This window comes from Balaenoptera musculus, chromosome 8, assembly GCF_009873245.2.
Source record: "Balaenoptera musculus isolate JJ_BM4_2016_0621 chromosome 8, mBalMus1.pri.v3, whole genome shotgun sequence".
In the NCBI taxonomy this organism is placed as follows: Eukaryota; Metazoa; Chordata; class Mammalia; order Artiodactyla; family Balaenopteridae; genus Balaenoptera; species Balaenoptera musculus.
The window spans coordinates 22,763,345-22,779,130 of NC_045792.1; the positions used below are offsets into that span (position 1 = coordinate 22,763,345).

At 40.9% G+C, this 15,786-nt stretch overlaps 1 protein-coding gene across 6 annotated transcripts in view; it reads right to left on the reverse strand.

Moving 5' to 3' along the window:
* Window positions 1-1,275: 1,275 nt before the first annotated feature.
* Window positions 1,276-15,786, reverse strand: part of ALG9 (ALG9 alpha-1,2-mannosyltransferase) — a 96,905-nt gene continuing 82,394 nt past the window's right edge. For 4 of the 6 annotated variants that reach the window (XM_036860767.1, XM_036860763.1, XM_036860769.1 and 1 more), the window contains 2 exons: window positions 4,862-4,980; window positions 1,276-4,570 (listed from right to left, as the gene is read on the reverse strand). In XM_036860767.1, the coding sequence (XP_036716662.1) occupies window positions 4,533-4,570; window positions 4,862-4,980 (157 nt within the window). In that variant the 3' untranslated portion in view covers window positions 1,276-4,532. Of the gene's footprint in view, window positions 4,571-4,814; window positions 4,981-15,786 lie in introns of all 6 variants that reach the window. The other 2 variants (XR_005020921.1, XM_036860765.1) reach the window with 2 other exon arrangements.

The window sequence follows — 15,786 nt, forward strand, 5'->3', positions numbered from 1 at the left end:
GAATTTGAACGTATCACTACGAAGTCATCTTGCAGTTAGACTTCCTTTTCCTAGGAGGGCATGTATCTGGTAGGAACCGAGCATCTCCTCACACCTGGACGAGAGGCTTTCTGCTCCAAATTCATTCAGAAGGTGTTGTGGGCTGTCTGACCCTCCAAAACCAAGTAATGATAAAAATATTCAATAAAGGAAATTCAATCTCTCTTTTTCGAAGGTATTCTGAGGAATCCTCCTTTGTGTGAAAGCATGTATCCTTCAGAATTCCTAAAATATACATAGCATTTAGCCTCATTCACATCTTCCAAATTGCCCTTTGAGTTACTATAGGGCTCATGACTTGCTCTATTTTCTGTGGCCTAAAATCGACCAAGTTGAAAGCAACAGCTGTATTTTTGTTGCAGGTGTCTTGAAGTGTGACATGGTCTTTGCCCCCAGACGTGCCAACAATATTCTTGAGAGACAGGTTTGCAAGGGTTGCATGTTAAGGTTCTATGTCATTAGTAAAGACACTAGGTACTCAAGAGGGTTCAGGAAGTAATCACAGGGGTCTGAAGTCTAGAAAGACTTCATAAAAGAGAGGGAGACTCAAGCTGGCCCTAAAAGTAAGAGAAATAAACAGGGAGAAGGATGACCTTCTAGGCGGGGAAAAGAAATTCATTAGGGCTGTAGACTTCTCCCTTCTGGAATTATATTAATAAAATATCCTTCTCTAAAACAACTTGGAAGAAATAATCAAACCAAGTTTCCTGGGCATTTTGGGTCCTATGGAAAGAAAACTGGTAACCAGTGGTACTAAACCAGATGGTTACTAGAAGTTGTTGGCTATAAGGTGCAAGATACAGGAATGATGTTAGAAATTCATTCACAAAAAAAGTTTTATTGCTCCTGACAACCCCTGACAAAGTGGAAAATTACCTAAATGTTAGATATTACTAGATCACATTTCTATGAATATTAAGACTCTCAAAGCCCAGAGATTCTTAATCCAAAAGCGTAACATGGACCCAGAAACTCTCTTTCAGGCACAATGTTGACACACTGAGTAGTTCCCACTGTGCTTGGTTTTTCCACAAAATTAAACTAACCCTCACTGGGTTTTCCAATGGCTTCTTGCCAGAGTTTTCAGAATAAACATTCTGGCTATTTGGTCTACAGAGGGCAGGTCTATACACTGAAGGATGAAAGTGGGGGTGATGGAAGGAGTTGAGCTCCTTCAGGTTCCAATCGCCACCAAAGATTTAAAAGCTAAAAGCAAGAGAGAAAATATCAACTTAATAAAAGGAAAATCAAACTGCCAAGATTTATTTAACTTTTTCTTTCACAGAAAATACAGTATGTAATGTAAACACTGACATGTGAAATAAAGTACAAGGATCAGGAAGACAAATGAATTGAACAATACTCTTGCTTCAACACTGTAGTGCTTCCTGATTTCACTTGCAGCATGAATCTCACGGTTAAATAGATTATATACTGGAAAAATTAAAGGCAACATTCATTTAGATTTATCAAAACACCAGAGAGCCTCTGAAACCCAACAATGCCATATGGAAGTCAGATCTTTCTCTTGCAAAAAAATTACAGCTGAGCACATGTCCATTTATCTGTTTACCCAAGGCATTTAATGTAGGAGCCTAAGAATGAATTAATACATGAGCTTAATATGGCTATGGAGGCAAAGATTAAACTGTGCCTCTTTTTGCTCTTCAGAGAAAATAAAATTAACGAAATTTAAAGCAGAGCTGCCCAACACTGGCCAGAAGACAGCACAATCACGGTGAATTCTTATTTCAATAAATCCCACAAAATGCAAAACACAATAAAGGATTTCCATTTGTGCTCTGCCCAAATGGTCAATCCAGACCTAATGCTGCAGAATTACATGGGGGTTTGAAGGTTCTTTCCCAGAAGTCCAAACTAGAAAAAATGACCCAAATAAATGGTTGGGATCAAGAACCACCTTGATTTAAAACAGAGAATCAGTTTGTACACTTGAATTCAGTAATAAAGAGTGTGGGCTTCACTTTTCTGTTATAATCTCAAGAGATTAAAATGAGTGGTCTTTCTTATCAGATGACACCTACCAGTTGACAGGTATACTTTGATAACAGATGCTACTACACAGACTGGTTCAGTAATAGGACTCAGTGTTGTGAGATCTGGGGTTCAGACAAGGCTGCTTAAGAGCTAGAGATCAGAGAGCCCTGGAATTGCCAATACACCCAACTCCCTCGCTCAGCTCCATAATCAAAGGTTGTTACCAATAAGCTGTAGACCTTCATTCATTCCTTGATAGTCAACAATCTGTGGAGAAAAACGTACCTGAGATACTTTACAGTGAGCAGAGCGGTCAGCTCATGCTGAACACTGATTCTCTGGAGGAGAAATGCTACTCTCACCAAGTGTTTTGAAACTCTCTTCCCAGGCAAAGCTAACCTCCCTGTATTGCTGAGGTGGAGATGTTTTAACGCTTTTATGTATCATGTGAAAAACACCTTCACAACAAAAAACATTCATTTTTATATCCCTTACCTATCGAATTTGGCAGAGTGTTCTGCAATTTACTGTGCTCTCACTAAAGATATTCATAGAACAGAGCAAACCGAGATCAGGTTTTAAAAGGGATAGCAACCGATATTCCCAAGGAACACCTAGATTGATCATGACCTTTTTTGTGCTGTATTACAGTAGGTTCTTGCTCAGAAGGCTTTTTTTTTAACATGAAACATGATAAAATGGATCTTCACTGTACCACTTTGATTAGAAAAGAGCCACTCACCATGGACCTCCATTACTGTACTCTCTCATTTACCTTGGCAAAAAAAAAAAAAAGAGCTCTAGCCACTGTGAAGGACAGTGCACTATTACTGCAGGTATGGCAAGATATTTCACTAAAAATTCTCTATCCTATAGTCAGACCACATGTGCCAATATTTGCCTTGGGAAACAGTAATCAAGTATTGAAAATTAAATACAAAAATCTTTAAAGCAGCGAGTGGGACCCCAGTTTATCTTCACTCTCCAGTTATCATTGTTCTATGCTACCTAGACCTACTGACTCACAGTTCTTCAACCCCTCCCCAGATACTCCTTTAGAGGGGATCCGAATGAGAAGACTCTTTACGTGGTGACTAGCCATTTCCTCCCTTGTCACTTCTCCTCTCTCGGAATCAGTTCCTACTGAAAATCCCTTCTCTTTGAAAAATGAAAGATGGAAACTCTGAAAAATGAATGCATCCTATTTGCAGATACTGGACACAATCACCCTTAGGGAAATAAGGCACTGTAATGTGACCCCAGATTGACTATAGGAATGGAACTGGTATTGGATCCTGTGTGGCTGCAAAGGAGCTTGACTTCCAAACATGAGCACTACTTTCCTGCCACAGGCCAGGCTGCATCCCAGAGTACCACGATGATGGTCTAACCAACAGGCAGACTGGAGGCTCCGAAGAACTCACAGAAACACAGATAAAATTCTTCCTTAAAATAGAAAGTTACGTTATCAATTAGGTCTCTGGCCAACCTCATCATTCTTTCAAGTAATGTTTTCATAGTCAAGTGAGGAGTAGGGACGAGCACTGGATGAGAAGTTAGGCAACCCAGGTTCTGGTCCTAGCACTACTACTTATTGGCTGTGTGGCCTTGGGCAAGTCACCTTACCTCCCCCTGCCCCCTGCCCCATAGTCTCAGTTTCTTCATCTGTAAAATGGGGATAAAACCACTTGCCTTGTCTACCTCACGTCATGACTGTGAGGATCAAATGAGATAATGTGCAAGTGCTTTGTAAACTATGAAATACTGTGTGTAAAAGCAAAGTAAAGTATATACTTATGTTTTAATTAAGTCCTTATCATTGCCTATTTGACTAGAGGAGCCCCATGCAGGATGAGCTTTGCAATAGACATACTCAAAAACAGGTGCCATGAACATACACTGGTCTTTTTCACTAGGGTTGTTTAAAAAAGGGAGATTCTTAATTTCCTCAGAAATGGCCTAAGAATAAATTACTTTAAAATGTGATGTCATCCAAATCTACCAACTGATAGAGTTAATTTTCTCCACGTATGTCCTGTACAGTTATAGTCTGGTCTGTTGATACCTTTATACAGGGAAGTCTTGAATTCAAGAAACAGCATGCTAAAACTTAAAAAACAAACAAACAAAAACCCAAACCCATATAGTTACAGTTTGTTGTAAAGGAAATAAGATGAAAGCAAGAGGCATCCTATGTAATGAAATTAAGCCACAGTTCCTCAACTGGTTGCCTTTTTCCTGAGATACCTCCAGGGCAGGGTCCTGGTCCTGTGACGTGCTTTAGAAAAGCTTAGTCTTGCTGGAGGTGAGAAGGACATGTAGGTTGGCAATTAGGCTGCGCTCGTTTTCAGCACTAGGATTGGAACGAGAAGGTCTGCTAGGAGCTGCCAAAGAGCTTTGGTGGAGAAGCTCATACGGCCCAAGGGAGGCTAGTTCTTGGATGCCAAGCCAGAGTGTGTAGAACAGTTCAACACAGACATCCAGTCCCGGGATTTTCAGTTCTTCCTGAAAGCTGGTTCTACTCTTCTCCGGTCTAGTAAAATAATTGAACAGAAGAAAAACAATGAGATGTGGAGCAATGTATCTACCCGGACTTCAGGGCCTTTCTCCACCTAGCTGCACAAAGTGTACATGCAGAACAGAGACACACATTAAGAAGTGAATGTGATTGACTCTGACAAAGCCCAGAGAGCCCAGATTCCAGTATTCTTGTCAGACGGCTTTTATTACAAATGTTACAAATGATGACTTGGAGGGAGTCCTGTCAGTGGAATTACCAGTTAACAGGATGGTTGTCCTTTGGGGCCACAGGCATGGTGCTAACCTCCACTTTTCTTCCTGATTTGCTTTCCTTTCCGGGGTTTGAGGATGGTGTAGTTTGCATACACTGTATACTGATCTGACAGGAAGGGAACATAGAATGCCCGCAACAACTTTGAAGATCTGAAAAACAAGAGAAAAAAGAAAAGACAGAATTTTATCATTTGAGAGAATTTACTAATGTATTGAAAATGATTAAAGGAAATAAACGAAGCGCTATGGTGAGGATTATATTTTATACAAGCAGCACAGAAAAGTCTGTTATTTAGCTACTAGATCTTGATAAAAGACTTAATCAAGACCAAGTACCTTCTTACCTGCACCCAAATGATAGCCTCTTTATTAAGCCACAGGATATCCTTCAGAATAGCTCTAGGTCTGCACTTTGCATTAGAATTTGCCATAGAAAAATTCCAATTCAATCAAAGGACTGCTATTACAGAAATAAGTTCTTAACACCTCAAAGGTTTCTGTACCTAAGAAACTGTAGAGATGCCAAAATGCTCAAACGATCCTGACTCTGGCTCTAAGTTTTCCTAGAGAGCTGGAGAAAACTGTGTTCTGGGCTTCCTGTGCGTACTGTTCTGGCAATTCTTAAGTCAAAGAGAGAATCCTTTTACTTTTTACTAAAAGATAGATAGGAACAGCTAAAAACCTGAATTTCTCACAAGTTTCTAAAGAATGTGAAAAATACCTCACATTTATTGAATACCTAGTATTGAACAGGCACTGGGAAAAGTGCTTACACTTTTAAGGATATTATTTAATCCATCTGATAACCCTATGAGGAAAGTGATATTATCCCTATTTTATAGATGGGAAAATGAGACTTACATAGATTAAGTAACTTGAGCAGGGTTACACAGTAAGTGATAAAGCCCTCATTCAAATCCAGATTTGATTCCAGGTTCTGCACTCTTACCACTCTGGTTTATCCTGCATCCCAGGAACAGGCTAACAGGATTCATCACTTACTAGAAAAAGCGGCAGTGATAGTTTTAAATTCTATACGAAGTATTACTTCTTGACTATGGTTTCTGAGTCTACAAACCAAAAGTTGGCCCTGCAACTGCCAACCTAAATGAGGTAGCTGAAGGGTGTCCCACTGCCAGTCCTTTTCCAGACTCTCAACTTGTAAATGTCATGTCAACGTGGCATTTGCACTGGCAGCCTACCCCTGAGTTTGGCAGACTCCTGCAATGCCTGCACACAATGATATCGTGCTTGGCATACACACCTCTTAGAGATTCTCCCCAGCTGGGATGCTGGCAGTGCTCTGTGCTCAACAGAGATGCACTTCACTTCAACAGCTAACAGCTCAAGGGCTCTGATAGAGAAAAGAGGCTTAGAAGAGAGACACACGAGATAAAGCAGGGCTCCTGCAAACAGAATGAACAGGAGGAGGAAGCACCTACCTCAGTCAAAAAGAAGTTAATTTATTCTTTCTGTCCATGCTGCACAGATAAGGGGAAGGTCAGAACAGAAAGTTGTAAGCTGGAGCAAACTCCTGCAGGCTTCAGTGTAGTAAAGAAAGGCTAAACCGAATTAAACATTCCAGTTGACTCCACACTAAAAGCTTCACTAATACAGTCAGTATATATTTCCGGTCAACTCAGTCCTTGGTATAACGTTAGGTCCATTGGGCCCAATTTTACTTTCTTTTTGGAACTATTCCTTACTACTTGGGAGGATTGTTATTTCATAATTTTATTCTTCTTAGAGTCTTCCGAACAACAAAGGGAAATTATACTTATTATCAAAAATACAGTAAAACTCATTCTATCTTGTAACTACCATATGGGTCCAGCACAAGCTTTTATAAATTTAAGCTATATTATTGAATCTTAGTGGTCTTTTTTTTTTTCCTACATCTTGGATTATTTACAACTATGCTTTTTTTTTTTTTTTTTTACAACTATGCTTTTAAAAAAAGACAAATGATAAGAGAAAGGAAGAGTGATGAAATCCCCAAAAAGGATGATGCAAAAGTGATTCAATTACATTATCCTTCAATTTTCTCACTGCACTGTCCAAAGTATGCGTCATCTTTCAATAAGGTACAAAAGACTTGAGACACTATCTTTGTAGTCTGCACTTAGCTTTAATTGAGCACAGCTGAGAGTTCAGAATTTTAAAATTTTCTGTCCATAATGCCAATGAGAAGAAAATTGACAGAGGAAGACATTTCACAATCAGACAAATCAGAAGATGAATGCAAAGAGACAAATAGCAGCACTTAAGACTCTAATGATGATGGTAACATTTATCAAAAAGGCAAAATTTCAGACTATGAGTCTTTAGATGACCACATACTAGACAAATTTTCTAACTCAAGAAATGATGAGTGAACAGTATATTTCTAAGAACAAAAAGGAAATAGGTGTTCTCATTCAGTTAGTCATTCAACAGGAAGGACTTTGGAGGGATTCAGAATGAGCCTCCCCAAAGCGTACAGCTTTAGCATGCAGATTATTTTGAGTTAAGATAAGGCCCAAGAGACACAGGAAGAACTTTCTCCCTCCCCCTTAACTACCTAAAAGAATCTAGATAGGGAAGCTGGCTCAGAGAGAGAGGTATTACCAGAGATAATTTTTTATCTGAATGACATATCTGTGTGGCAGGGAAAACATCTGCCCTTCTTACTGTCCTGTGAATGACCCTCCTCCCCTCCAAAGCCCCAGGCCTCTATCCTGTTCCTTAGCTCAGGATGGCATATAAGCCTCAACTGCCTGAGGCTTGTCTTTGGGTCTCTTATTTTTATGGGGCTCCTGTACATATGAAATTAAATTGGTTTTTCTCTTGTAAATCTATCTTACATCAATTTGATTATTAGGCCAACCAAAAGAACCTAGAAGGGTAGAAGGAAAACTTTTGCTCCCCTACGACTTCATCATGCAATATTTTGCAACAAGAACTTGGACTATCCTGTTATGCTAAAAGGGCATATGACTACATTCTTTTATCTTTTATGGGGTCTGTGTGCCAAATTCTATTTGATACAGTTCATGAGGGGACAAATGCTGAGGGCAGGTTAATATACAAAAGTGACTAGAAGGATACAGATAAAGAAATAAAAAATTCAAAAAATTGATCGATCATTTTGATTGATGTTTATAAATCTAAAGATGAAAGTGTTTAAATTATGGAGCAAAGAAGATAGTTGTCTTCTCTTCAACAAAATTATGAGCCATTTAACGTTTCCAAAAATTCTTCAAGTTTTGCATTTTGATAATACAAATGCAGGAAGAACCAGAAGTAACAAGCTAGAACCTATTAGAGATGTATCTGAAGTCTGGAACCAGTATTTTCAAGATGTATATATTCCAGGTTCATGCATGACAGTTGATGAGTAGTTAGTTGAGTTCAGAGGTGCCCATTTCAGGTGTGTATATTCAAAACCAGGAGAATATGGAATAAAGATTGGGGTTGCTACATTTATATTATTATTAAAATTTCAAATGAAGATTTTTTAACTATCCTTTCATTATTCTTATAAGTTATTTTTAAAATAACTAAAATATATGAAAACAAAAGGGGTCTATTGGGCCAAGACAGCAAATGGTGATGACTATTTTTAGGCTGATAGGTCATGCCAAGGAGTTCATTCTAAAAGATCATTTCAGAAAACTATCTTGGGCTATACATGGGACATAATCATCATCAAAAATACTGACCTCCCTAAAATGGAAGAAGGGCCACTATGCTTTACTGTTGAATGCAAAAGGCAAGCTGAAACAAAGGTAAAAAAATAAAAGAGATTGGGACAAAATATTTACCATACAATTAACAGAGGAAGAGTACCTAGAATATATAAAGTATTCCTGCATTCACTAAGACAAACAACTCAAAAGGAAAAAATGACAAAGGACATAAACAGAGAAAAGAAATGTAAATGGCTAATAACCATATGAAATAATGTCCAATTTTACTAGTAATTGGGGAAATGTAAATCTAGATACAATTTTTCAATAATCAGGTTTGCAAAAGTTGAAAAGTCTGACAGTATCAAACACCGGCGAGAAATTAGGAAACTGATATTGCCAGTAAAAGTGGAAACCTGAAAGAGCCATTTGGAAAGGCAATTTTAACAATACCAATTAAAACAAAAATTATGCAGTCCCTATGATATAGCAGATGATTTTTATTTTGTACTTTGCACCATATTGCTTTTTTTTAACAACCTACTTTGTTTTCCATTTGTTACAATAGAAAATTTCAAACATATACAAAAGTACATGAAATATATTACTTGTAATAATTTTTAAAAACCAGTAGACAGGAACTTCCCTGGTGGCGCAGTGGTTAAGAATATGCCGGCCAATGCAGGGGACACGGGTTTGGGCCCTGGTCCGGGAAGATCCCACGTGCCGCGGAGCAACTAAGCCCGTGCGCCACAACTACTCAGCCTGCGCTCTACAGCCTGCGAGTCACAACTACTGAAGCCCGTGTGCCACAACTACTGAAGTCCATGCACCTAGAGCCCGTGCTCTGCAACAAGAGAAGCCACCACAATGAGAAGCCCGCGCACCGCAAAGAAGAGTAGCCCCCGCTCACTGCAACTAGAGAAAGCCCGCGTGTAGCAACGAAGACCCAACGCAGCCAAAAATAAAAAAAAAAATACATTTACTAAAAAAAAAAAAAAAACAGGGCTTCCCTGGTGGCACAGTGGTTGAGAATCTGCCTGCCAATGCAGGGGACATGGGTTCGAGCCCTGGTCTGGGAAGATCCCACGTGCTGTGGAGCAATTAGGCCTGTGAGCCACAACTACTGAGCCTGCGCGTCTGGAGCCTGTGCTCCGCAACAAGAGAGGCCGCGATAGAGGCCCATGCACCGCGATGAAGAGTGGCCCCCACTTGCCGCAACTAGAGAAAGCCCTTGCACAGAAACGAAGACCCAACACAGCCAAAACTAAATAAATAAATAAATAAAAATTAAAAAAAACAAAACAAAACCAGTAGACAAAGTTTTAAATAAAGGAAACCTCAAATCCTTAAAATGAACAAACAAAAAAACCCCTATGTGCTTACTATGTGTAGAGCTTTGTGTGCTAGCCCTGAAGCCTCTGTTCTCAAAGAGCTAATAATCTATAGTTGGAAGAAACAGAATATGAACGACGTAAACATAACGTAGCATACACTAAATACTAAATAGCTGATACAGAAGTTCAAAGTGCTGATACACATATTCAGAAGAGAGAACAAACACTGAGGGTTGCATAGGTGTGGAAGAAGCATTTACTATACATTATTCCATTTTGTCCATCCAACATTCCAAGGTACACTAGGCAGAAAAAAGCAACTTGCCCATCCATAACCAAATCTATAGGCAACTCAGGTTAAATGCTCTGTCCACTCAGCAACAACTGGAGAATGGCTTGAATAAAATCCAAACTCTAACGATCTACAAAGCCGTAGGAGATCTAGCCCTCACTTACCTGTCTCACCTCACCTTGTGCCATTTTCTTCCTTGCCCACCACACTCTCACCACACCAGCCTCCTTTCAAGTTCCTCAAAATTACAAGTTCTTTCCTAGTCTCAGTGAGGATTTCAAAGTCCCACTGAATGTGTGGTTTGCAATAACCATCTTGCTAAGGACAAGCATGTGTTTGTCCCAAGAGACCCAAGAAGCACTGGGATTCTCCCATGCTTCCTCAGTGTACAAGCGTAAGAAATTCGGCATCAAATTCTAGACAATGTGTTCAGGAAGCAAGGAGGCATTTCTAGTTAAGCCTGAACACAAAACTATATAAGAGGTGGGAACTAAATGTAAGGAGAAGTTAAGTAAAATTTATCATCAGTGGTTGGTACTGGAAAAATCCTTACTAGAAGATGAACCTTCTTTTCTCCTGCAAGTTTTGCTTATGATTTTTAATAGCATTATCTATCTTTAACACCTAAATCCACTAATTTCTTTCAGTGGATGAAGTGAGTAAACAATCAACACATACACTTCTGAGCTGGGACAGGAAGATTCTGTGATTTTTTTTTTTTAAACCAGAAGACCAAGTTGACGTGAATCCTTCATTTTTAATACTATAGCTGCTGTTCTAGATTAATTTCTTTCCCATCAGTAGCTTTAATATGTTAAGCATGACTAGGGCCTTTCAAATTGTTATATTGTATGATTGCTGGAAGAAGGGAAATCAAATTGGTTATTTGCCTTTGTGAAAGAAAAGAGCATTGGAATAACATGCATGTGCACACATTCAGACACGTGGAAACAAAGATCAGACTGAATCACAAATTAGAACAAAACTAATGCCGATCAAAACTCATACAATGTCTGTAATAACGTGAAATGCCAAAGTATTGCCCTAGGGAAGCACAGGCAGCATAATTGAGGGAGATGCAAAATATGTGCCTCTATCGTGGACACTGAAGTACTTCCCCTCCCAGTGAGAAAGTCACTCAGGCAATTCAAGGATGAAACAGACGTGAACAAAGCCATTGCCTGAACAGCATAATTAGCTGATCGCTCAGAATGTTTTCTCATTCAATTACCAGCCCTACTTATCAGGGCTGGGGAGCACTCCGCTGTGGAGATTGCAATCTGCTCTTGCTGACGTCAGTGGAAGACTGGCTGCCAGTCCCTGATGTCACCAGTTCAACAGACACAATGGAAACGCTGGGTCAATTTTTTGTTTTAAAAAGAAAACGTCCGAGTACTCAGGTTTTCTCTTTTATTTTTATCTATCTCTCTATCTCTCCATCCATCCATCCACCCATCCACCCATCCACCCACCCACCCACCCATCCATCCATCCATCCAAACATTACTATCCATGTAAACCTGTAGTCTGAGCTCACTGCCAGTTCTCTTTCTTTTTAAAGCTAGTTCCCTCTCTTTTTGTCTTTGTCTCTTGTTCTCTCTTGCACTTAGTTCACAGTTCAGTGACAGACTTCCACAAGCCTCAGAACAGAACTGGCCTTTCAGAGAAATCATCAGTTCTGAAGAGGATCTCAGAATTCCCTCAAGACTTAATCCTAGTCACAGTCAGTCTTCAGTCTCATATCAAGCCGTTTAAGAACTGCTCAAAAAGCTGATATGCAGCAAACATGTGGCTGGTCTTTAATATTCTCTAATAGGAAGTGGGGTGAGAGACATTACTCTCATGGTAAGTAAGACAGAGGTGACATTTATCACTTCTCCAAAATAAAGAAATGGACACAGGAGTTACATGCTGTATGTTCACTCTCCCCTAGAATATCAGTCCCTTGAAGACAGAACTTTACCTGTCTAACTGCTGTACTCCAGCTTTTAGAACAGGGCCACCGAAAGTGCTCAATAAATATCCTGTGAATGAATGAATGACTACACCCTGACTCTTAAATCAGAGCATCTAGTTTATCTCCCTCGCTTCTGGCAATATTCATCTTCTACAAGGAAAAGGAAATATCAAAAATAATATGAAGCTCTTCTGTCTCATCTCTTCTCAACCAATTCAGTCCTAAAGTCATCAGGTGGGGCAGAGCAAAGTAGGAGTCTTCAGTGTGTGCGTGGGGAGGGGAAGCTGCAGTGGCCATTGGGATCTTAGAGCACAAGTGAGATGCGGAGGGGCATCCATATCAGCAAAGAGAACATATGTTTTTCCCCAAAAAGTTTTAATCTTTTTTTGGCGGGGAGGGAGGCTTCACATATCAAGGGTTTAAAAAACAAAATCTGGTAAAAGTAGGTGAGAAACACCTGTAGGACACACCTGTACAACACAAATGGCCTAAATGTCAGTAAAATAGTAGCCAGGGGAACCGACAGTGACTGAAGGAACAGGGAGAGGAGAGACAAGAGACAAAACCACAGAGAATGCTGAAGACTCTGACAAAGTGGAAAAAAGCATTCAAATCCATTTTAAAGCATCGTGCTGGCCGTACAAAGCATTTCTGCAGACCTGCATTTCTCAGTCCTTGCTAGGGCTTCATGGAGCTGATCAGATTACTCTCACACTCTATGTTTCGTATGATCTTCTGGTTCCTACTTCCTTTATTGCCTCGTTTTCCTCCCCTCCAGCCTCTCACTTTATGCCCCAGCAACACAGAACTACTTGCACCCTCCCATTTCTTACCTAGCAAAGAGAATATTAATGCAAAAGGTCAAGAAACCTCTCCAGGGACTTCCCTGGTGGCACAGTGGTTGAGAATCCACCTGGCAATGCAGGGGACATGGGTTTGAGTCCTGGTCCGGGAGGATCCCACATGCCGCGGAGCAACTAAGCCCGTGAGCCACAACTACCGAGCCTGCGCTCTAGAGCCCGTGAGCCACAACTACTGAGCCCGTGCGCCACAACTACTGAAGCCCATGTGCCCTAGAGCCCATGTGCCACAACTAAGCCCACACGCTGCAACTACTGAAGCCTGCGCACTCTAGGGCCCACGTGCCGCAACTACTGAAGCCCAGGTGCCTAGAGTCTGTGCTCTGCAACAAGAGGAGCCACCGCGGGGGCTTCCCTGGTGGCGCAGTGGTTGAGAATCTGCCTGCTAATGCAGAGGACACGAGTTCGAGCCCGGGTCTGGGAAGATCCCACATACCACGGAGCAACTAGGCCCGTGAGCCACAGCTACTGAGCCTGCGCGTCTGGAGCCTGTGCTCCGCAACAAGGGAGGCCGCGACAGTGAGAGGCCAGCGCACCGCGGTGAAGAGTGGCCCCCGCTTGCCGCAACTAGAGAAAGCCCTCGCACAGAAACGAAGACCCAACACAGCCAAAAATAAATAAATAAATAAAAATTAAAAAAAAAAAAAAAGAGGAGCCACTGCGACGAGAAGCCCACACACAGCAACGAAGACCCAACACAGCAAAAAAGAGAAAAAAGAAAGAAAGAAAGAAACCTCTCCAGGTTTCAGTTTCCACAAAATTTACTTAAATCATCATTACCCGTGTGATCAGAATGACACTGTTTTCAGTGGGCATGTCCACAGACCCTGAGCATTCAATGAATACATTCACAGTTTTGACTCTTTGGTAGCAACCTCCAAAGATCCACACTGTGTCATGACTTGGAAGTCTGCTGAGGAACAAACGAATCACATCACCACAAGACTGGTGTACGGAGTGAATCATTTCACTGCTTTGTGGCCTTGGCCAATCATCTGACATAACAGCATAACCTCTTGACCAGTCACCTTTCACCAATATTCAGAATGCGGGAATTGAGAAAGAATTGGTATTAAGCAAGCGGTCATTTTCTGACGTTCAGTCCCACCAAGGTTGATGGAGAAATGCTCTTGACCAGCCTTTTTCCATCTGATAGCTACTTAGGAGTGAAGGGATTACGTGCTCCATCCACCATTCCTGTGGAGAAGACACTAAACAGTGTTCAAGAAGGTTTCTGTGACTACTCTTTGGACCCTCATTTGAGCTACTTCTCTGGACAGGCAGTAAGTAGCACTGGGGGTCACGACAGGTGGATGATTCTGGCAAGCTTTAGAGACAGGAAATAATGAGCATACTTTAAAATAACTCAACAATCTTTTCTCTTCTTTTTTAGCTTAAAAAAACAATTTATTATTTCTCCCAAATCTGTGGCTGACTGATGGGTTTTCTGTTTCACTGGGCTTTGGCTGGAATGTTCACGGCCAGCCATGGGCTGCAAGTTCAGCTAGATCTACAGGCCTTCAGTCCTCCTTTATGTGGGCTCCTCTCTCCACACAGCCTTTGGATTCCTTAAGGGGTGGTACCTGGGTCCAAAGAAGGAGCATTCCAGGAGACAGGAAATAGAAGCCAATCAGCTACTCGACAATCTTTATTTTACCAAATAAGAGCATGAGAAACTTCTGAAGAAATTCTTATTTCACCTTTATTTTCCTTCTTGCTTTGGCATAAATCCAGTTTTAAGAGCATGAAATACATCAAATAATTAATAAATATTTTCTGAGACCCTAATATGTGCTAGGAGTTGTGAGATTCAACAAGAGATGTTGTTCTAACTCACGAGAAATCTAGAACAAGCACCTCTGATGATGCCAGCTGCTTGGTCTAAGCTAGCTAAAAGTGGTGGCAGTTCTAAGACACTGTATGTATATACTCTTCAAGCCTGAGAGGCTCTATAGCATGGACCTGGAGAACAGACAGTCTCTTTCTGGAGAACTAACTTGACAACAATGGAAAGCAGACTCTCTGAGCTTCAGAAAAACAAAACGATAATGATTAAGCAGTTGAAGAATACAGTGAGCAAAACACCAGTGTGTTCTGAAGCCAAATCTAGCCTGAGGTAGTAGTCCTGCCAGACAAAGGGTCTCAGGAGAGCAGCTGGGGAGAAGAAAAAAAGGACAGCCCCCAAACTGGTAAAGAAACAGAAAGTATAAGAGAATAACAAGGTGATAAAGAATTACAAAAGTACAGAAACTCTGATCGCTTCTTCCTTACAGTTTCTCAGTACTCTTGGCAGAGATGAAGGAGCTGAGGGCACCACTGTGACTGACGTGTAGGGAAAAGACAAGAGCACTTCAATCGCTGGTTGGGAGGGACCCAAAGGATCTGAATGCCATCTGAAGCATGTCAAACTGTTGGCCTAAAGCCAAATTCTGCCAGGGGGTGTAGTCTCCCTTTCTACCTGGGTAGCAAGAAGCCGCAGATGGAAACAGCCTGCTGGACTATTTTGGGCGCCATAGGTCTCTTCTGCAAGAAATCTCCTTCAAAAAAATTTTTTTTTCCAAAAATTATCTAATTTGGATGAAGAACAGCATCAAGAGCTGTGATGTTTTTAAAACATGTCCATAAATCCTTTGACACCCCTCCCATCAATACGGGAAGTCTAATTCCTTTCCCCCTTGAACACGGGCTATTGGAGTGCCTTGCTTTCAGTGAACAGAATGATGTGGGAGTGATACTGTGTGAATTCCAAGGCTAGGTCATAAAAAACTATATAGCTCTTGAGATCCAAGCTCCTGAAAGCCAGCCACCATTCTGAGAGGAAGCACAGGCCACATGGAGAAGC